The sequence below is a fragment of the Lissotriton vulgaris genome, chromosome 5 (assembly GCF_964263255.1).
Source record: "Lissotriton vulgaris chromosome 5, aLisVul1.2, whole genome shotgun sequence".
Lineage (NCBI taxonomy): Eukaryota > Metazoa > Chordata > Amphibia > Caudata > Salamandridae > Lissotriton > Lissotriton vulgaris.
Genome location: NC_141693.1, coordinates 1,028,136,263 through 1,028,158,571, shown reverse-complemented (window position 1 = coordinate 1,028,158,571; position 22,309 = coordinate 1,028,136,263). Strand labels below are relative to the sequence as shown.

The window sequence follows — 22,309 nt, the reverse complement described above, 5'->3', positions numbered from 1 at the left end:
CTAAAGGCCGCCATGTGCTTCCGCCCCTGTGCTCCAGGCCCCCGACTACAGCCGGGAATTGTCGTCCAGACGGATGCCTCCGACCACGGCATTGGGGCGGTCCTGTCTCAATTGAACCCCGAAGGCCTTGATCAACCAGTGGCCTTCATCAGCAGGCGACTCCTGCCTCGAGAGCAACGCTGGAGCACCATCGAGAGGGAGGCCTTCGCCGTGGTATGGGCCCTCAAAAAGCTCCGGCCCTATCTCTTTGGCACACACTTTCGGGTACTGACCGATCATCGACCCCTGCAGTGGCTGATGCAGATGCGGGGGGAGAACCCAAAACTACTACATTGGTCCATCTCCCTACAGGGGATGGACTTCACTGTGGAACATCGACCTGGACAAGACCACGCCAACGCGGATGGCCTGTCACGCTTTTTCCGCCTCGACGAGGAGAGTCCCCAAGAGGATGGGTGACTCTCCCCGCCTTCAGCTGGGGGGGACGCATGTTGGACAGGCCACATGAAGGGCCCGCTCCCCCTCTGCCCGACCAGGCCCGAGCCCGGTCCCTCAAGTGTTACACACCACCTCTCCACGTTTTCCGTCCCCTCCGGGACCCCTGCCTCTGAACATCTCGACCCCTTGGGCCCGATCCCCTACTGGCCCGCGCACCCGACCTGGGCGCCATCTTGGACACTGCACCACGAGGCCGCGTGGCCTCCGATCGACCCTAACCCTGGGCCTGGCCAGGCCTCAGACATCCCGGCACCACCATCCACCCAGGAGGTGAGCGGACTACTTGGCAGGTCAATGGGAGAAAGAGGTGTCGATGGCTCTCCCCCGCCAGGTACCGCTCGCCCCAGCCTCCCCGGGCGCTGGCTCCACCCCCCTGCCGGGTGTCTGGACTCCCTCATCCTGGACCCCCCGACCTCCAAGTGCGAGGGTCCGGACATCAAAGGGCACCAGCCCTATAACTGAGGCAGCTCCAGAGCAGGAAGGCAGTTGTATCCTGGAGTCGAGAGACGCAGAGAAGAACTCATCCTTGACGGACTACTGGCGCTGCCGTAGCCCTACCTTGTGAACTATCGTCCTGCCTGCTGGCGCTGCCGCAACCTTCGTAAACCTTCATCGTCGTCGGGACCTGCTGGCTTGGCCGCGGACCGTTTGTACCACCATCTTCATCGGGACCTGCTGGCTCCGCCGCGGACCGTCGCTACCGTCAACCACCTCGGGACCTGCCTGGCTCCGCCGCGGCCCGATCATCTAGAACGCCGAGCTCGAGGATTGAGAGCTATCCATCCACCCAATTGGTAACAAGACTGTCCCGCTACCCCTTTTCCCAACCAGAGACCCGAACCGAGGGGACCCCTGAGTCCAGACCTCCTTGTATCATTTGACCGTACTCGAAGAATTGCTGATAAAGTATCGTTTAACCTTATCCTTGTGTGGTGTCCGTCTGTGGGGGGGAAGTTACTTGTCTGTACGATCGCTGGAGACGGCTCTCCCTGGAGACCTCTCCCCTTATACTCGGCCGACCCTCCCGGTCCGTCTAACATTTAAGTTAGATACAATAGGAGGGAAACTATTCAGCACTTGGGTCTGCATATGGAATCATGTGTACAAAATACTAAACACTACAGGAATCTGGGAGAAAAGTCTCAGCCCTTAAGGGTATTGTCCATGGAAAAAGTACAGAACCTCAGTGGGGACCTATATTTCTTTTGACATTGAGTAAATCTAAGAAATTTATAAGAGAGATGCGAAAGAGAGAAACTTTAGAGTATTATCCAAACATGTATATTTATTAATCTTTTTTTCATTTTAAGGGAATTTTTAAGAAACATTTATGCAACTGTACATATTTTGCTATCAGTGAAAAATTCATCATTTTTACATACATATTTTTGTAAAAGACAATTTGTGAAAAACAAAACATTAAATGTGCCCTCTAATAACAACTAATCCTAACAGTCAAACATGCATACTCACATACCAATCATACTATTTCTTATTTTAAAAAAGACATATCTATCAACATAAACACAAAGACTAAATGTTACAAAACAGAAGACTAACACAATTGGCAACTCTAAGGTGTACTTAATGGAATATCATGGGAATTAACCAGTTCGTATCCAAAACAGTAGATGTTGGGCCCAACATCTACTGTTTTGGATACGAACTGGTTAATTCCCATGATATTCCATTAAGTACACCTTAGAGTTGCCAATTGTGTTAGTCTTATGTTTTGTAACATTTAGTCTTTGTGTTTATGTTGATAGATATGTCTTTTTTAACCCTTTCGATGCTGATGACGAGCTCAGCTCGTCATCACCCACGGGTGTCGTGTGCTGATGACGAGCTGAGCTCGTCATGTAACGCGGTATTTTGAAAATTGCCGCACACGGCAAAAATTACCGCAGCACCGAAGGGGTTAAAGGCAAGGCAGGGAGGTATCAGTTTTGGCATACTAGAGCCTGTAAAAAAGTCCAGAGCTAAAGCATCCGATTGCGCATAAAAGTGGCAGTTGGGCATAAAACAAGAAGCATTTACAATGCAATAGGTCTCGCCACTGAAAACTTTGGAGCTATTGGCATTGTAAATGGCAATGCCTTTGAAAAAAATTAAATCCATTGTTATTTGCAATACCAAAATCGACACCGATTTCATTGCATAGCGCGTGTCCGCAAGTTGGGATGGTGCTGTGCAGGTGAGAGCTGCAGAGTACGTAGTTTTAACAGGGTTAAATACCACCACTGGTGTGGTGTAGGGTGACAATGGGCATGTTTACTGTTATTGGGGCTCTACCTTTAATAAAATCTGTATTGTGAGCATCGAATGTGTTGTAATGGGCAAAGGGAGCGGCCATTTTTATTAAAGCAAAAGATAAAACACCAATATGTAAAACGATGCAATAGAGTAGACAACAACAAAGTCAGCTATTGTCATTACACCATTTGATTAATGCTTCACAACGGGGAAAAAAAATTACAATGCCAACAGCTCAAAATATCAATGCGAGATCTTTGCATTGTAAATGCTTGTTGTGTGTTATGGTATCGTTGGTGCAACCCTCACATCTGATCTAGTTGAGCTGCAAAGCTTCGTGCAATATTTCGCCCAAGCACAGCAACTGTCCTTACCGATCTGGTGTGGTACACTAAAACCACCATTAGCGGACACCCACCCAAATCTCATCTCCTACAAAATCCTCACTAAAAATATCATTTAGGATTGAAAAGACGCAACTCCCTACGCCATACACTCTTAATCTGAGCAACACCATTCGCACACCTCAAAGCAATAGACCCATCCTACACATATTCGCACTTCATCTAATACAGCAGCATCCCTCACCCCACATCTGATATAGAAACTGCACCCCTAGGGTCTCATCCGATTTGGTGCAGTATTTACCACTTTATACCAAATATCATTTTGATCTGGTGCTGCGAGTAGCATCTCCACGCAGCTCATCTTATTCGGAATAGTCGCAGCAGCAACTCCATCACCCACACAGCCATCTGATTTGGTGCTCAGCAGCACCCTTTCCCACTCACACCATATCGGTCTGATACACCAGAAACATCTCAACACATCTCTTCTGGCCTTGTACAGCAATAGGCTCCCACTTTTCATCTGATCCGGTACAGCCACAGCATCCCCTGCCTCCCACCTGGTCTAAATAAGCATGAATGTAACAGCATCTCTCCCAAGCACCTCAGCAAACCTGCTACAACTTAAACACCAACTTGCAAGCACCCCTGCTTCTCTGGTACAGTGCAGCACCTCATCCATATCTCATATGCTTTTTAGCAATAGCAAAGTCTTCACACACTCTGATGGGGTACAGTTGCATCAACAACCGCTAAACGCTATCTGATTAACGCAGAACCAGCAAACCCTTCTATATACCATCTCAGACACAGCCGGGGCATACTCCCACATCCCCATCTGCTCTGGTACAGCAGCAAGTGCTGCAACACTCTTAACCCTCTCTGGTACATCAGCAGGTCTTCGTACCCACACCTCACCTGCTGTGGTACAGATCACCAACCCACCCCCTCCAAACTACTTCCCTAGTTGGGTACTGCGGTATTGTTGCAGTACTTCCGAGTTGGTATTGGAGTTGAAGCCCTTCACACCAATCAAGGCTGTATTTCACCAAGGCGTATGTATGAAATTGTACATTATGCAAATGTGGCTTCCAGAACAAAGCTAGTTCAACCCATAGGTGTAGTATAGAGTACTTTGGTTTTAGTCAAGAAAATAGGACGAGATGGGGTAAGGTTCAAAGGAGGTAGTCCAAAACGGAGAAGGGAAGGGGCGCGCAAGTGTTAGATGCGAAGTCCATCTCTGAGGTTTTTTTTATTGACAGCCTGCTCAATAAATGCTAATTTTATTTATGATTTTTGTGTTTGGGCTAGGCCATTGATGCCTTGAACATTACGTAATTATGGGTACAATTCTGTGCACTGCACAAGGGTGGTAACCCCCTTCCAGTGATTCAAGCGCTCCATGAGCTATCCTATGTTGTCAGATGAGGATAAAACGGAGGTTACACTGTTCATTTATAGTACTATGTATATATGCGCTTTTTTCTTTTTTTTCCGACAACTAAGCTGGCAGAAGAATGAATCCGTCTCAGTTAGCCAAACGTGCTGTACTATTTTTGGGTGGAGCTTGATGCCATTGGTCTGCCGTTAAAGCATGTGGAGTTACAAAATGGAGACTAGATATGCTTGGCAAAGAAGGAGTATGCATAATTAAATTTGATGGTTGTAGAAGCGGCAAACTAGTTCGGCATGTTGACAGTGACTAAGCAGGCCAGAGTAGACGCATGCTCCTACAAGGCGTTATACTAAGTTTGCTCTGCATGCGCCCATGCAGAGGAATGACGTACATCAAGCAAAGATCTTTTGAAAATACTTTCCAAGTACAGTGGCAGGAAGGAGTGCCTTAACCGCTCTCAAATAAAGCTGCATGGGGGCCGCAGTACAAGGGGGGGGGGGGGGGGCATTGCGACGGATGAGGTTTAGTCCCCTGAACGCAGATCGAAGATGCTGGCTGGCATGGGCCAACATCTCCACAGTCATGGTCTTGTGCTGCGCAGGAAGACTGGCCATGGTAACTAATGACGAAATCATCCGGCTCCCCATGCCCCAACCCAGACCAGTACATCTATAGAGATGAAGGAGATAGGGAGGGGAGTTTCCCTCAATTACTAGGTGCACAGCATCAATTATGATATCACGAAATGTTTTAACTTATTGAATTTCAACAATTATTGTTCCATGTAATCCAAAGATTTATTGAAATGTTATTTATTTTTGTAGTTCAGTTCACTCGTGTGACACCTGCCCTCAAGTTCTCTAATCTTTTACCCGATCTTAAACCCTCAAATCATGGCTCCATTAGCTCGTACCTTCACATCCTCTGCTTGGGTCTTCCTTTTCCAAATGGTTCCCTTTACGAAGCAATGCAGTCTGCCTCTAAATTAGCCCAAGTAACTTAGTCACACCCTCAAGTTTTAAATTTAACCCATCACAGCCACCCTACAAGTGCAGTTCACACTAATGACTGCGTGGCCCATAATGCACCTCTAAGTTATATCACAAAAATCATCATCTGGTGATTTACCTTTACCGTTGCTGCCTCGAGCGATTCATTGGCGGACCTTCATACTTAACCCTTTTCGTTTGAACTAGACACCTTGGAACAAGCTCTTGACAAGAAAACTCAATTCTCCACAACTCTAAATTACCACCAACATAGGACTTAGCACAATTAATATATGTTCTATACTGCTCACATAGTCTTTCATTAACCTACAACGGCAGAAGGGGTGTCAGAAGTGCCAGCCTAGAACTTTAACTACTGGAGGTACCTAAATTCAAATAATGGACAAAACTAAGCATCTGGCCAGAATGCCTTTTCTATAAAATAGCCCCAAACCTCTCCAAAAACGCATTAAAAAAACTCAAACACCAATTACTCAAATCTCATCCAGAAACATATTTCAGACCCTCATTTTAGTATCACCAAGGGAACGCGAACAAATTTCCTATTCCATAGAAGAAAAAAAAAGCGCCAAATGGAGAAATATTTTACTCTCCATGTTAAGCATCACAGACACCAGAAGAAAACCTCGGACGATTATCGGCCTCTCCCTCTTCTTTCTGCAATGCAAATACGACCATATCCATTTATAATAATGGGATTATACTAATAGTCTTCAAATGAAAATCTAACCTTAATCAACAAAATCTCCCCCATTGTAAAAAAGGGGGTCTACAACAAGCCCAATCTTCCAACCCATAATCACCCCTACACTTGATGGAACACCCTCTTACTCCTAATTCACATTGCTACTATCTCAGTCAACTCACATCTGGTCACTGGCGATACCGACCCACCCACCCTAGAGGCCACCACTCTCTCCAGAACCACCTTCCCAATCAAAGATAGAGAACCCTACTAGGAATAGTCGAACCAACTCATCTGCTCCCCCCCCTTCTATCAATACTAGCATAGACCCCGACTTCATGGAACTTTCTCCCCCCCCCCCCCCCCCCCCCACTCGCCCCCTTTTAACTCCGAAGGTCGCACCGATGAGGTCTATCCAATCACACACCCTCTGATCCCCCATACAGGGAATATTGTCCACAAACCCATATCCCTTACCAAATCAACCAGATCCTCTAACCTTTCCACTACCTCCAGTACTACACTTTCTCCAATCTCGACCAATCATCCTCACACATTACCACAACAAAAATGCCCAGCTAATAATGACTCCCTCTCAACTGAACGCCCCTTATTACACCACTCTCAACTGAAGGCCCCATATTACACCACACCATTATTGGACCTCTCCAAGCAACCCACCACTACCACTAAACCAGAGTATTGGGTAATGCGATTCAATGAAATTGATCACTGCCTACAACACCTTAAAGAGGATCTGCAGAGTCTTACGTCCATCACATCCAATCTTCACCCACTTACTCCTCAAATAGCTCCATGAGAACCTGAACTGATTCCCATACAGACATCCACCTCACCCCATATCCCTTACACATGCAACCTGGGATCAGAAACAACAACTTCTCCTAATGATGCTTCTCGCTCAAAGAGATCAAATCAAGATCTATCGAGCAATGAGATCCATGAACTCCTTTCTTATCAGTCCGAAAATAATAAGAGCAATGCTGATCGAAATCAAATCCAAACCATCCAAGCGGACCCATTCAGAGAACCGAATCACAATCAGAGGAATAAACAACAACCTCAAGCATGTAATTTTATCACAATTTGCCTCATCATAATCTGCTAAAGTGCATGCTCCTCAACTGCAGATCAGCAAATAAGCAGCAGATATCTACGACCTCATTCTCACATAAGTTTGATATAGTTATCCTCATGAAAACGTGGTTACTAAACTCATCACATCATAGATCTACTAGTCCCACCTAGTCACAAGATCATTCGACTAGATAGACCCAAGAAAACAGGAGGTGGAATAGCACGCATCTACCACAATACTTTTTCAATAGCACAATTTGAAACAATAGCTGTAACATGCAAATATTTTAGAATCAATAGGTCTTAAAACAACGAATCCATTTGTAATATACATGCCTTCTATCACCCTCCGGCCGATAACTCTGTTCATTGAACAAATCATGAAAATCACCACAATGAATGGTAATCTTAAAGGACCCCAGATCTTCCTGGGTGGCTTTAATCTACACTGGAATGATCTGAACGACCACACCGTGAATAGCCTAAAACCCTTCCTATTAAACAATGAGTTAACCCAAATTTGCGACAGAACAACACACAACAAGGGTGAGACTTAGGACCTTATCTCTTTCAATAAAAAGCCATGGTTCAACGATAACTTGAACAGCAGAAAGAGCTTGGAGATACTCCCCATCTGTGGAATTGCTAAAAGATCGAGGAACACATACAATAGAATAATAAAACAAGCAAAAGATGATTTTTTCAGAACACAGCTCTACCAAGCCAGAATTAGGCCCAAAAAAACTATTAGAAATAGTCAAGCCGCAATCATGAAACACAAATCAGTTAAACTCCAGATCCAGCACCCTTCCAAATTGTAGAGAACTGGAAGATTGGGAACAAACTTCAACTAGCGAAGGAACTACTACCCCAGTCAGTTTCTCAGACACCTCCCAATTTACGGAAAGAAAGGAAAGCAACGACACTGGCCCCCCCTCCAAAAACAATGCCACTTGGAACACCTTCTCACCAATCAGCGAACTTGAACTGTACAGCATTCTTTCTTCTTTAAACCCATCTAACCACTTCACTGACACTACCTCCCAGCTTATTGAAAGAGATCAAAACCTCTATTCTCCCACTATGGACCAAGATTGTAAACACCACTAAGTCAAGGATCTATACCCGGACTGCCTAAATGTAGGACAATTAACACCCATTTAAAAAAAAAACCTATGGCAGACTGATCTGATCCTAACAACTTCCAGCCCATCTCCAACATCCCCACGCTGGCAAAGCTCTTAGAAAAATGTGAACAGAACCAACTATGCTATCACAGACAACTTTCAACTCCTCAATCTTCACCAATCTGGCTTCCGTCAAGATCACAGCACGGAATCTGCCCTTACTCATAGTGGATGACATACTAAAAACGCTGGATCAAAATAAATCATGCCTTCTAATATTGCTTGATTTATCGGATGCCTTTGACACGGTCAAACGCGATAACCTACTGAAAAAAAAGGATGGGCTTATCAGATGTTGTATTAGAATGGTTCTCTTTATTCCTCCAAAACAGATCCTTAAGAGTCAAAATGAATGCCTCTAAGTCCCACGCCATCACTCTTGGCGTTCCTCAAGGATCCTTCAGACCCATTCTCTTTAACCTATTCCTGGAATTACTGGCAAACCTTCAAACATCCACTACCATATGTACGCGGATAACACTCAACTGTATCTCAAAGTCGCCTCCCCAGGGGACATTATATGCCTCAATACCATCCTACAAAATAAGTACCTCTGGCTCACGTTTAACCGTCTCAAACTCAACGCCGCTAAGAATCGAATTTCTTCTTATCTTTCCACCCAACAACCCCAAGATTGATTTGTGGTTGAAACATCTTACAGCCCTCAAATGATCGACCCAAGTCATAGACTCTGCCAGATCCTTGGGTATTACCTTAGACAAACACCTAAATATGCAAGATCACATTATTGCAGCTACCAAAGGAGCGAACTACCAACTGAGCATTCTTCAGAAACTTAAACCCTACCACACGAAGACGTAAAACAAGAGGTGCAAGCTCAAGTATTGCCCAGACTGGATTATGATAGTCCCACACAATGTGGCTTACCTAGATACAAACTGGCCTCGCTAAGAGCCTCCGTCAACGTAGCAGCAAGACTTGTCCTCAGAACTAAAAAAAACGCACACATCACCTGCCCTAAAGTCCTTAAACTGGCTACCATCTGAAGCAAGAATCCAACTGAAAATTGCTTTCATAGCGCATAAAGTGTTACACTTCAATACCCACAGTTATCTGGCTCAAAAGCTAGAAAAATCAGGAGGCAGCAGATCCTCACAAAGTGCGCTCGCCTTTCTTCTAAAACCCCAATGAACCCACAAAAAGAAAACTGGGGCCAGAGCATTCTCGGTTATTGCACCCAGGATATGGGACTCTATAGCACCGACGTTTGCCTAATTTACTCTAGCTCCGCCTTCAAACAAGAAGCCAAATCTTTTCTACAGACTACATTTTTACCCTAGAAAAGGTATGGGTACCAAACAATTATGAGGATTGACCTTCCTCATACTTACTTTAATAAAGACCAATCCCTGTTATCCTATTTTACTTTACGATCTGTTCGGCTCTCACACATGCTTCCCGTTTACCAAACCAATTGTTATTATTCTTCTCATCATGTAAAGTGCTTGGATACCCATTAGGGTCAGCTTTATGCTATACAAAACTTTATAAATAATAAAAAAAACATAATACAGACGGCGGTCGGAGATCTCTGCACTGCCCTATAGCTGCTGTTTTTTCTCCGACCATCTCAGCGGTCAGAGAAAGGCTGTTGGACTCTGCAATCGGTCACTGGTCACTGGTCAGTCGGAGTACACTATGCATGCATCGGAATCCGGTGGTTGGATTGACAGATTCAGACAAGACCGTGGCAGTCCGATTGCCTCCATAAGACCCCGGAAGCCAGTCAAATCGTAATGATTGCCAAAGTTAGGGGACATTCAGTAACCACTATAAATCGTGTCCTAAGGTAACCACAACTTGTGCCCTTGCCATGCACTGCTAATTACCCCCACATATTACATCACTTATGACATCTATGACATTGATATTACTGCAACATCTGCATTGAAATTGATGAGAATATAGCATGGCGGGTGCTCGATTTATTGTTACCCTAGGGCATGAGTTATAGTGAAATGCAATAACGAGAATTAGGGTTTTTTTATGTTAAAATTATACGCTGTTACTGAACATTTCACCTAACCACCTATGTTACTTTGTGTGTACACACAACCACACACACATACTTATAAAAACACGCATATAACAACACACAAGCAAACGGGCAAAAAGGAACCGAGTTAAGAAATGACATAACAGAAAGTTTCAAGTCCCCACTGACTATAAGAGAAGAGGATGCTTCCATCGTGGAATGAGGTAAAAGTCGGACGTGACATTGCAGGACAACTAATTACCATAGCACCCCATTAGAAAAGCAGTCTGCTCCAAGAAACAATTTTTCCTTTTGCAATGGATGAATCATTAACCACTCAAAAATGAAAAGGGAAAGGACGCACAGGTGTTCAACAGTTCAGGCGATTCAGCATTATTTGTGGCTAGCTAATAAAGCCAAGCAGGACAAATCAATCTTTGAAGCTGTAGCAGTTTAGCACAGATTTGTGGAATCAGAGAAGCCATATTTTGCTAGTAGAAACGGTTTTTACTAAATATGGATTATAAAATTAATTCAGTTAGAAAGGAGTCATTTAAATTGGTTACAATATATGCCTTAAGGTAAATTCGAAAGTAGCTCCAGGAAATTTAAATAACTAGATAGGATTTACAACAGATCAGAAGACACTGCGGCAGTCCTCTAGTCAATCAGCAAAGGCGGGGCTTCTCAAGTTCATTTCACAGTCACTCATCATAAAAATGTGCTAGTCCATTGTGATTCATTACTGGAATACCTGAAGAGAACAGTAGTACAACCCCCCCTCCAAAAAGAAAAAAGCTGGACAAGTCAAAGATTTCTTAAAGGATAAGGTTTTGCGTCGGTACGTTTTAAATTAATGCTCATGGGTACAAAAAATTAAGTGAATGTTATTTATGTGCTATTGGAGAACTTTAATTCCTTCAGTAACCAAAAGATTAAACTATTAATATTTGATATTAATTTACGGTTATGTGAAGCAGAATATCATTGAATTAAGTTAATCCAATAGTTTGTGGATACACTATCTAGAAGGGAGGCTGTTCTTCAACTGTAGCCCCCTCACAATAGCTGCACAAAGTTGGAGCGTTTGTAATTTTCGTGTTTGAGTGGAGCACTAAACCAATGGCTACATAAGGGGAAAATCCCGAGGAACAACAAGTTCCGGAGTTGCGAAGTCTAACGACTTGGCCCAACAACACCCATGTGTGTGGTTAAGGCTAAGTCGGTCTAGTGTTCGGGGTGGGGGGGGGGTAGACAGGAGCGTCAGACAGGAACAGGACAGGTAAGAGGGGTTTGTGTTAGTTTCTTAGGGGGTGGTGTGTTAGTTTTAGTGGGTTGGAGTCGTTTATTTAGGGAGTGGGAGGGGTTCGGGTTAGATTTTAGGGGTGGGGTTTAGTGTTCGTTTTTAGGGGCTGGAAAGGGTTGTAGTTAGATGGCACTTTACCATGCATTCCTTTAACACAAACATTTGTGGTAAAGGAATGAGTGGTAAAAAAAACTGGGGTGGTGGAGTGAGCTAATGAATGATGATAGATTAAACCCAGATCAGCTGACTGGGGGGTGAGTGTTTGATTTGCTCAAGCACTTCGTCCATCATCCCCTTTGGTATTGCTTTGAATTTGTAGGTCAGCTGCTGAATGGCATGCGGGGGCAGGGGGTGGGGGGAATCAGTGTAGCTCAGCAAACTGAGCCTAAGGGTAGATGGGTAGATGGGTAGATTGGCAAAACCAATGGGTCTGTTGGCCTTCAGCCTTTGGAAATGGTTGTGTTCTGCCATGGCTTGCACAAAGGCTTAATGTTGGGGAAGCCACAAGTCCATCCCAAAAAATATTTGACTAAATGCAAAACCTATTTCTTTGGTTTAAAAAAATAAAAGCACAGTCCCATTCAGAGTGAGGGACTACTCTGGTAATATGTTGGATGTGCTCCTTGTGAAAGGGCAGCATGCTCTAACTCAAAGTGAAGTTAGCCAGTGACTGGAGTGTGCTAACCCAATGCCCCATGGTGCATGATGCAGTGGCTGGATTTAAAATGTCAATGGCAGACTAATGGGTGAAGAATGGCTGAAAACCCCTAAAAGCAATTGTCTTATACAAATTATAGTAAAATCAAAAAGGTTTTTGCCAACACCATCCCTAAAAAGGGCAATTCGTCTGACATTGGCTGCCAGCCTCTTGACTTGACATTTTTTTATTAAATATTTTGGTCAAACATTTGCACAAATAGAGAGGCTTTCAAAGATAGCTAAATAGTGAGTGTTCTATAGTGTTGTACAGACATATTGCAAAGACAGTGTTACAAGGATAGGGTTACAAGGATAGGGTTGCAAAGAGAGTTGCATACATTGAGGCAGTTGCTTAGACTAAGGTGGATAGAATTGCAAAAGTAGAGTAGACAGACAGTGTTGCAAATGTGGACAGATAGTTGCAAAGATAAAGTAGACTAATCAATATAGACATGGGTGCAAAGGTATACAGAGTCTCAAAGATAGAATAGAGCGATAGATAGGGTTGCAACGATAGATACAGTAGACAGACAGGATTGCAAAGGCAGATAAGTAGGACAGGAAATTGGAATAAGTGGCGGAGCTACAATTCGTGTTCTAGTCAAGTGTCTATATACGCAGGATATGCAATATCCCTGAAAGCACAGTAGAAAACCATGCAAGTAGGACATGCAAACTAAACTGGTTTACAAATGTAACTGTAGTCCAAATTAAAAGAAAATAGCAGAAGGAAATACGGGAATGTAGTTAAAAATGCACTACATTGTGTGCATACTAAAAAATAAAAATACAACTTACTGAATAGCAGTTTCTAATGAACACAATTTGGCATGCTGTAAAATAGCAGTCAGATGAAGGCCACTCCAAAAGGAATTTACAACACCATCAGCAGGCAACAGGAACTGACAAACCCGAAATTGCCTTGAGGTGAACATGGAAGAGTTGGTGGAAAGCTTCCTGCTATCACATCCAACTCAAATCACAAAGGAAACACCAAAGTAATAAACTAAAATCTTTGACATTGAAGAGAGCTACCTTCTTTGCGGATGAGCTTGTTGTGCAAGAGAAAAATGCAGTTACTCAAAGTGGAATTATCCAGTTGCTGAAGTGGGCCACCTACCCCCTGCATTCCCACTTCCCTATGATGTAGAGGGTGGAATCAAAACGTGATTAGCAGCCAGCTGGGTGAAAGCCCCTTTAAATAAGTATGTATAAATATATTGTTTAACCGTCAATAGTGCCTTGATTAACCCAGACCAAATGCGGCAAGAGGCTCCCCTCCACCCCCCACCAAAGTAGTCATCTGTATTTATACCAAAGCTTCCATGCTATTGGGGGTCATCTGAAGTCACTCTGCATAGCAGCAAGCCTTCGGCGTGTGCAATGGAATAGGTTATCAGAGATATTGCTAAACTGCATCAACAGTGGGGAGAGAGTGTAAGAGAAGGGCAATAAATATCAGTCTACTAACAGAGGTTTTACTACCAGTATCTCTGCTGCCTCACGGTCAGTGTAGTTGTGAAAGGCATTAGTGTAGCAGCACATACTTTCAGCTTACCAGAAGAGAGTACAAGTCTACAGAAAAGAACAGCAAGTAACAGGAGGGAGAAAGTAGTAATACAAAGCTTCAATCTAATGTCCCACATGTTCAAGATGTTTACATAGATGTGTGTCAAATATGAAAAGAGTGACTTTCAGAGACCTAAAAGGTAATAAAAAGGATTGAAACGGTTCCCGATTACAGTCCTGGTTCAAAGTATTTATTTTGTTACTCGCCGATTACCCAAATTAAAACAATAAAACCATGCAGTAAAGATATAGATTTAAATGGAGGGCTTACCGTCAAGAAGCCCTTTTCAATGTACAGTTTGGTTCCATTTACAATTTCCAAAGTAATTCCATTCTGAATGAGCTGGTTCATTGGTATATCCATCCCATCTATGGCAATTGCAGCCAATGTGCCCGGAAAGGTAGGGATAACAATGGTAAGGTGTGTTCCATTGCATGCGTATGGTCCTAAAAAGGATACAGAAAAGTGAAATGTAGTACGTACCTCTATCCCCACAATCCCCATGCTATAATTTGTTAAATCCTCACCTGGTGCGCAAAGCATTTGAATGTTGATTTGTATCCTCTGATTAAAAAGATAGTAGAGCAGAGCAATATCTGCAAAGTAAAGGGAATGGCCCTCTTCCTATGGAAAAAGAAAATCTTTCATAAGAAGGCAGGCATTGTCCAGTTCATGGGACCAGTTGAAAAAAAGACAGCAGCACCAAACATCCGAGTTCCATGTTATCACTCAATTTGAGTTGCAATGGTTTTGAGGCTACAATCGAGACAACAAAAAACTGCTACATATGCAATGCCTATTCAAACCATTTTACAATATTTGCAACATTGAGTTGCATAAAACTGATCTTCAAATCAATTAGAAGATGCAAAACTAAAATGTATGCAACCCATTACTTTAAGCAATATCAGTTCTTCAAACTTCATGACCCAGCATAGATAAAAACATTTACACTTAACGTAGCCCGAGAAGTTTTTTAGGCTGGAAATATATGCAAACGTTTAGAAGGAGATTCCTGTTTGACTGGATACCACACCACCGATCCCCTGATCACAAAAACGGATTTTAAGTTGCACCTAGATTTTAAATTTATTGCTATAATATTACTTAGTTTTCACCGACACGTTTGATTAACCCTTGTTTTAGCATCGCCTTATAGCATGGTCTACGAGATTCACACCTGTTCCTAGTCTCCTCCCACTAGGGAAAGATAGGAAACAGTTTACATTTTTCTGCATCAACTTCCATTTCTGGGTTTAATACAATTTGATTTTTTTTTTTCTCGTAAAGCCTACAAACTGGGTCCTTGGTCTTTTATCTTTATTTGGGCTTAAAACATTCCTTTTTCCAAAAAGCTAGAACATGTTTTAGGATGTTTTAACCCAGTACTATATGGCTATTAGTAATGTCACACTGTCTGGTATTCCCTCTGTCTCCCGCCATTGAGTACTACAGCGCCAAGATACTCGTTTGTTGGCAGTGCGTTATATACAAAAGCTAAATAACCTAAATACATTTGTATTATTCACCCCTCATTCGTTCATTCACTTTGGAGCGTTTTATCTTCCTTAAACACACATATATACATACACATGTATGTGTATGTATGTGTGTGTACACACACATACATACACATGTATGTGTATGTATGTGTGTGTACACACACACACACACATACACATACACATACACATACACATATATATATAATATACACACACACACTATGCTCCCATCGAGATTCTCTTTCCTCGTCCTCTTCTAGGTGACTGTTATATTTGTAATTTGCCTTGGACTTATTTATTTGAAAACTTTTTGCCCAGATGACTGCTCTGGTCTATCCTACCGCTAATGTTATATTTGTAATTTGCCTTGGACTTATTTATTTGCAAACTTTTTGCCCAGATGACTGCTCTTGTCTATCCTACCGCTAAACTGAAACGTCGATCTGCTCAATGTGGACTGCCATAAGTATCTATTAATTATTGTTCGTCTTATATTATTTTAGAATTATTAATCATATGTCAGCATAGCTGTATTTTAGGCAGCTATTGTTCTCTGTATGTGTTATAATAGCATTATATGTGTTGCTGCCCAATTTCTTTTGCATAAAAAAAAATCATATGTCACATTTAAAGAAGTTTTCTGGCATGCAAAGGTTTATGGCCAGTATGAGATTGGTGGGGACAAGGTTTTCCCTATTTTATTTACTTTACTTTCTTCTCTTTCGAGTTATCTTTAGGTATTTCCAGGGGTTGTAATCCTCATATGGTAGGCTTTACCATGTCATTTCTTCATTTGAAAGCGTATTATATATGTAGGTGTTTGAATTCATTCAAAAACTTGACACCGAGTCAACGCTATCCCAAGTGAACCAGAGTCAGTTGTTCTATTATGGGCATCCTATTAGGCGGTACATTGAAAACCTTTGCCAGGGACAAAATAACATATAAAAGTCCCTTGAGTATTCTCTCATCCAAGGCAACTTTGAAGAAAAACAGGTCAACAGAAGTGTCGGACTTTGCCATTTCTTCAGGGTCATCCCCAAACTTTTTGCCTTCACTCGTATTTTTGCTGAATTTGTTCTTGTTGGCCTTAAAACTCTTCACACTTTACCACGGCTAACCAGCACTAAAGTGCTTGTGCTGTTTAAGATATGTGAAAATTGGTTTATACCCAATTGGCATATTTAATTTACTTACAAGTCCCTAGTAAAGTGGTACTAACTGTACCCAGGACCTGTAAATGGAGACTAGTGGGTCCTCAGCACTGATTCTGCAACCCACTTGAGCAGCCCTTTAAAACTGCACACACAGGCTGCAATGGAAAGTTTGAGACATGTTTTAAACTGCCAACTCAGCCTGGCAAAAGAAACCTTTTGCTAGGCCCAAATCTTTTTTAATACATTTAAGTCACCACTAAGGTAGGCCCTGGACAGCCCAGAGGGCAGGGTTCACTGCATTTAAGAAGCTGGGCATGTACTTAAGTTTCACATGTCCTGTTGGTGAAAAACTCCAATTAGTTTTACACTACTGCAAGGCCTGCATCTCACATAGGATAACTTTGGAGTTACTGTACTACATTTAATAAGCTATAAGAACAGAAGTTACTTACCTGTAAACTGTGGTTCTCCAGTATTGGTGTCTTTCATAGATTCACATGCTTTAATAATTCCCCGTCGTCGAAGTGGGAGTCCCACGGTACATAACATAGTAGTAAGAATCATATATACATAAATATATACATATAAATACATAAAATAAAATTCCATAATCTGTATATTCCTTTCGAAAAATAAAGTCTTGAAGTACCATAGAACAAAATAGGCCCATAGAAAGCAGAGGGAGAGGTCACTTTAGTAACATATCCAAGTCATTATAATAGTCCTTTCCAGCCAATCAGGCTGTAGCACCCTCTAGAACCTTCTCCTCAGAAGCTCAAGCCCTCAGATTTTTGTAGCACAGGAGTGACCAAGAGTGCATGAGGAGAAGAGTCTGAGGGGAGGAAAGGTTGTGTCGCATGTGAATCTATGAAAGACACCAATACTGGAGAACCACAGTTTACAGGTAAGTAACTTCTGTTCTTCTCCAGTATGAGAAGTGTGTTTCATAGATTCACATGCTTGAATAAGAGTAGAAAGCAGTACACCACAATCATAATCATAAAAGGCAATGAAGAAAGTTGCATTGCATAGATATATACAGGCAACATTACATATACACAAGAAAAAACCTTTTATGATAGGAGGCGGGAAGCAACAGATGCTCACCTTATTTTAAGAGGTTTCGAAGCACCGCTTGACCCACAGCAGTGTCCGCAGCGTTGACTGTCTCCAGACAGTAGTGCCTCGTAAATGTGTGCCTACTGGACCACGTTGCAGCTCTGCAGATGTGATGCAGAGGCACTCCTGCAAACAGGGCAGTAGAGGAAGCAACTGCTCTCCTCGAGTGTGCTCGCACCAGAGCAGAAAGAGGCTTGCCAGCTCGTTAATGGCAGAATAAATCCAACAAGTGATTGTCTGCTTAGTGACCGGATGACCCTTGCACAGCCGTCCGTAGGTCACGAAGAGTTGGTCAGACTTTCGAAATGCAGCAGTGCGCTGGATGTAGAATTTAATGCATCGTTTCAGGTCAAGGGAATGAAGAGTGCGCTCAGCGGGAGACTGAGGATTAGGGAAGAAAGTCCTGAGAAAGATCGGTTCATTATGGAGAAAGTCCGATGGAACCTTAGGAATACACTTAGGGTTTGTAGGAAGTGTAACAACGTCCTTTGAGAATTGGAGAAAGAGCGGCTGTATGGTAAAAGCGTGGATGTCACTCACCCTCCTAGATGACGTAAGTGCGAGGAGGAAGGAAACCTTGCAAGTAAGGAATTTCAATTCTGCTGAGTGAATAGGTTCAAAAGGGAGGTTTGAGAAGTTGGGCGAGGACCAGATTCCGATGCCAAGCGGTGGAGGATGCCGGACGGGTGGAAACATCCGGAACAGACCCTTAAGAACTGGCAAATGATCCGAGAGGAGTACAGAGACGTGGAACCATCATGTCGAAAACTAGAAAGTGCCGCCCGGAAAACTTTGAGGGAGGAATGTGAAAGTCCCGATTTTGCCAACAGGAGGAAGAAAGGCAAGATCTGCTCAGGGGTAGCGAACAGAGGATCAATGTTTTCCGAATGGCACCAAACAAAACCGTTTCCATTTTAATTTATAGGTTTTAATGGTTGAAGGAGCACGTGCACGAGCAAGGACCTCTCTGCAGTCCGGATCAAGATTCAGATGTGCAAACTTATTGTGTTCAGGTTCCAAGCATGAAGCTGGAGAGACGCTGGGTCTGGATGGCAGATCTGCCCCAGATTCATGGTAAGAAGGTGAGGCAGCGGATGAAGAAGTATTGGATCGCACTGAGAAAGAAGGAGATCCGTGAACCACGGCCGACGTGGCCACCTGGGTGCGATCAAAAGGATGTGACATGGTTGAAACTTCATTCTGCGCAGAAGGCGAGGTATAAGAGGGATCGGCCGAAAAGCGTACATGAATTCGTTCGACCAGTTGATCAAAAATGCATTCCGCTCGATCCTTTGTGGGGATGCCAACTTGCGTAGCGTAGGCATTTGCAATTGAGTGGAGTCGCAAACAGATCCAGATCCGGTTGGCCCCACCTGTGAAAAACATACTCCAGAGTCGACTGATGGGAGTTCCCACATGTGGTTGTCTGTGGCCGATCTGCTGAGAGAGTCTGCAAGGGCGTTGGAAATGCCCGGGACATGAACTGCAGTCAACTGAACATGATGTTTTATTGCCCACTTCCAGATCTGTTGTGCCTGTCGGGAGAGTGGGAGAGATCTCGTACCCCCTTGCTTGTTGATGTAGTGCATACTGCTGGTGTCTGTATGCACCAACAGAGACTCCCCTTCCACCAGTAGTCAAAACTATTTCAGGGCGAGAAAGATTGCCAGAAGCTCCAGCCGATTGATGTGCCACTTGCGCTGGTCGACTGTCCATTTGCCATTTATTGACATCTCCTCGAGGTATGCACCCCAACCCTTTAACCCTTTCGATGCTCATGACGAGCTCAGCTCGTCATGATGCACAGTTGAGCTGTGCTGATGACTAGCTGAGCTCGTCATAAGTAAAGTAATAAAGCAATTTCCAGCACAGGGGGGGGGGGGGAACGCCTAGCAGCCAAGGTGTTAAGGAAGCGTCCGTCGTAAGGGTAAGCGTGGTGGCCGGCTCTTGAAACAGACGCCCTGTTGTGATGTTTAAAGGTGAGCCCACCATTCCAATGCGCCCTGGATGCGAGGGGTCAGGAAGACCTTGCAGTTGAATGACCCCGAGACTTGCCGCCATTGCTTGTCCAATTCTTCTTGAAGGACTCCCATATGCAACCTGCAATTGGGGATCAGTGTTATGCAGGACTATGTCATGCCCAGAAAGGATTTTAACATCCGGACAGACGGACCTCTTTGAGCATAGAAGAGCTACCAGTTTGATGATACGATCTAGGCACTCTTGCGAAACAAACACCTTTGCGAGACAGGGATCTATTAACGTTCCCAGAAAGACTGTTGTGTGGGACGGACATGTGACTTTGTGGTTGATGTAAAGACCCAGTTTGCGGAAGAGGGAAAGGCAAGTCTGAGTGTGGTGGTTTGCTGCGAGAAAGGTTGGTGCCTTTATTAAGCAGTCCAAATAAGGGTAGATTTGTATGCCTTGCAGGCGTAGATAAGCCCCAACCGGGGCCATGATCTTTGTGAAGACCCTCGGCGCGTAACGAAGGCCAAAAGGTAGAACCTTGAATTGGTAGTGCTTTGATCCCACTTTGAAACGGAGGTACTTTGTGTCTTTGATTGATTGGCACATGAAAGTATGCATCCTGCAGGTCGATTGTGGAGAGGAACTCTTCTGGATTCAGGAACTGTAAGATTTCCAGCAAGGTCAGCATTCGAAATGTTTTAGACTTGATGAATTTGTTGAGGGCTCTGAGATCTAAAATTGTGCGCCACTCTCCCGACTTCTTCCTGATGAGAAAAAAGCAGGAATAAAAGCCCGCCCCTTGTTGTTTTCAAAGAACCACTTTGACTGCACCTTTTTGAATCATAACTGCAATTTGTTCAAACAGTTTCTTCAGATGATATGGAGGACCAGATAGTGGGTGGTTGGGTGGGAACTTGATGAATTCCAGAGCATGGCCTTTCTGGATGACCTCCAAAACCAAACGATCCGAAGTCATTTGTGACCAATTAGAAAATCTCTGGGAGATTAGACCTAATTTGCAGAGTGGGAAAAGACTTGAAGTTGTGAAAGTCATTTTTTATTAGAGGAGTTACCACCTCTGTGTGGTTTTTCGCCTGTATGGCCTGGAGTCGGTCTGTCGAGACTTCGATTGGTTGGAGTAACGCTGCCTGTTGTCACCATAGGAGCGGTATTGGGAGGAGCCACGAAAATTAGTGGATGTGCCTCGACCACGTGCTCCACGAAAAGGCGTCTTCCGGTATAGCAGAGAACCGAGGGCAGGAGCAGTATCTGTTTCCTTTTTAATAGATTCCAAGGCGTTGTCCACGTTAACCGAAGAGGGAATCACCATCGAAGGGCAAATCAAGTATTTTAGCTTGTACCTCCGGCCGAAAGGACGTAGACTTGATCCAGACTGGTCTCCGTAAAACTGCAGCACCAGATAACTGTCGGAAGCCAGTTGAGGAAATATCAACAGAACAGTCAATGGTTACAGAGGAAGTGCTCACCCTCTTGCACGATCTTTTATGCTTCAGCTCTAGGCGATTCAGGTATGAGGTCGACCATGGCAGCAATTTCGGACCACATCTGTCAGTCATAACGGGCGAGGATGGCTAAGGAATTTGCAGCCTGTACAGTGGTTGCAGCCATCTTGGAATTTATTTTGCCGATTGTGTCCAGTCGGCGGCCGTCTTGATCCGGCGGTGATGTCAATGCAGAAGATGGATTACGTGACCTCTTATGTGCAGCCTGTGTAATGACAGTCAGGTTTTGGCTGAGAGACTAAGCAGGCATGCGAATACTTAGGTGCCCTATACTTCTTGTCAATACGTGGAAGCACAGCAGGAACAGAATTAGGCTGTTCCATAAGTTTGAGGCCTTCTTTCCATATCAAGTCTATGATGGGAATAGAATGCACCTGCCTCAAAGGCTGATCTTTAAAATCATACAGAAAGCAGTCTTCTTCCATGGGCAAGTGAATGCGTTTGGCGGCTCTCAACATCAAAAGATGGAAACCCCCAATGTCAACTGGAGGAGACACCAAAGTTGGAGGAGGAGACGGAGTTTGTGCCTGCTAAGCGTCCCAATCTGCCATTGCAGCATCCTCATCTGGGTCAGTATCCGTATTATTGCCAGTATCCACATGAACATGATGTTGTGGAGTAGGTGAGCCGGCTTGTGGAAGTGGAACAGATGGCTGTGTAGATGGAGGCAACAGAGAAGCCGGCGTGGATGGTGGAAAACGACGATTGTAGTCCTCTAGCATGTATTGCAGATTGGAGATCAAGGACATAGGCAACTGTGCCATAGGAACATCATGTTCACCAGCATGCGAGGTTTCTGGAGTAGAGACATGCAACTCTTGCTCTTCATCATCATCATAGTCCTGGTATTTAAATGTGTAACTCAGACGGGCTAATGGCAGCCCGAAAATTATCGGCCACATAGGAGCCATCTTAATCACCCTCTTCCTCAGAGGCAAACAGTTGAGGTGGAGGACTGGAGCGATGGCGCAAAGGGCTAAAAAGCAAAGGAG

General features: G+C 43.8%; 1 protein-coding gene across 1 annotated transcript in view; it reads right to left on the bottom strand.

Annotated features, from left to right (window-relative positions):
* LOC147711933 (zona pellucida sperm-binding protein 2-like) overlaps window positions 1-22,309 on the bottom strand; it is a 299,118-nt gene that overhangs the window by 203,500 nt on the left and 73,309 nt on the right. The window contains exons 8-9 of the mRNA XM_086920260.1: window positions 14,573-14,669; window positions 14,316-14,491 (exon numbers count right to left, since the gene is read on the bottom strand). Of these exons, the coding sequence (XP_086776386.1) occupies window positions 14,316-14,491; window positions 14,573-14,669 (273 nt within the window). The remainder of the gene's footprint in view (window positions 1-14,315; window positions 14,492-14,572; window positions 14,670-22,309) is intronic.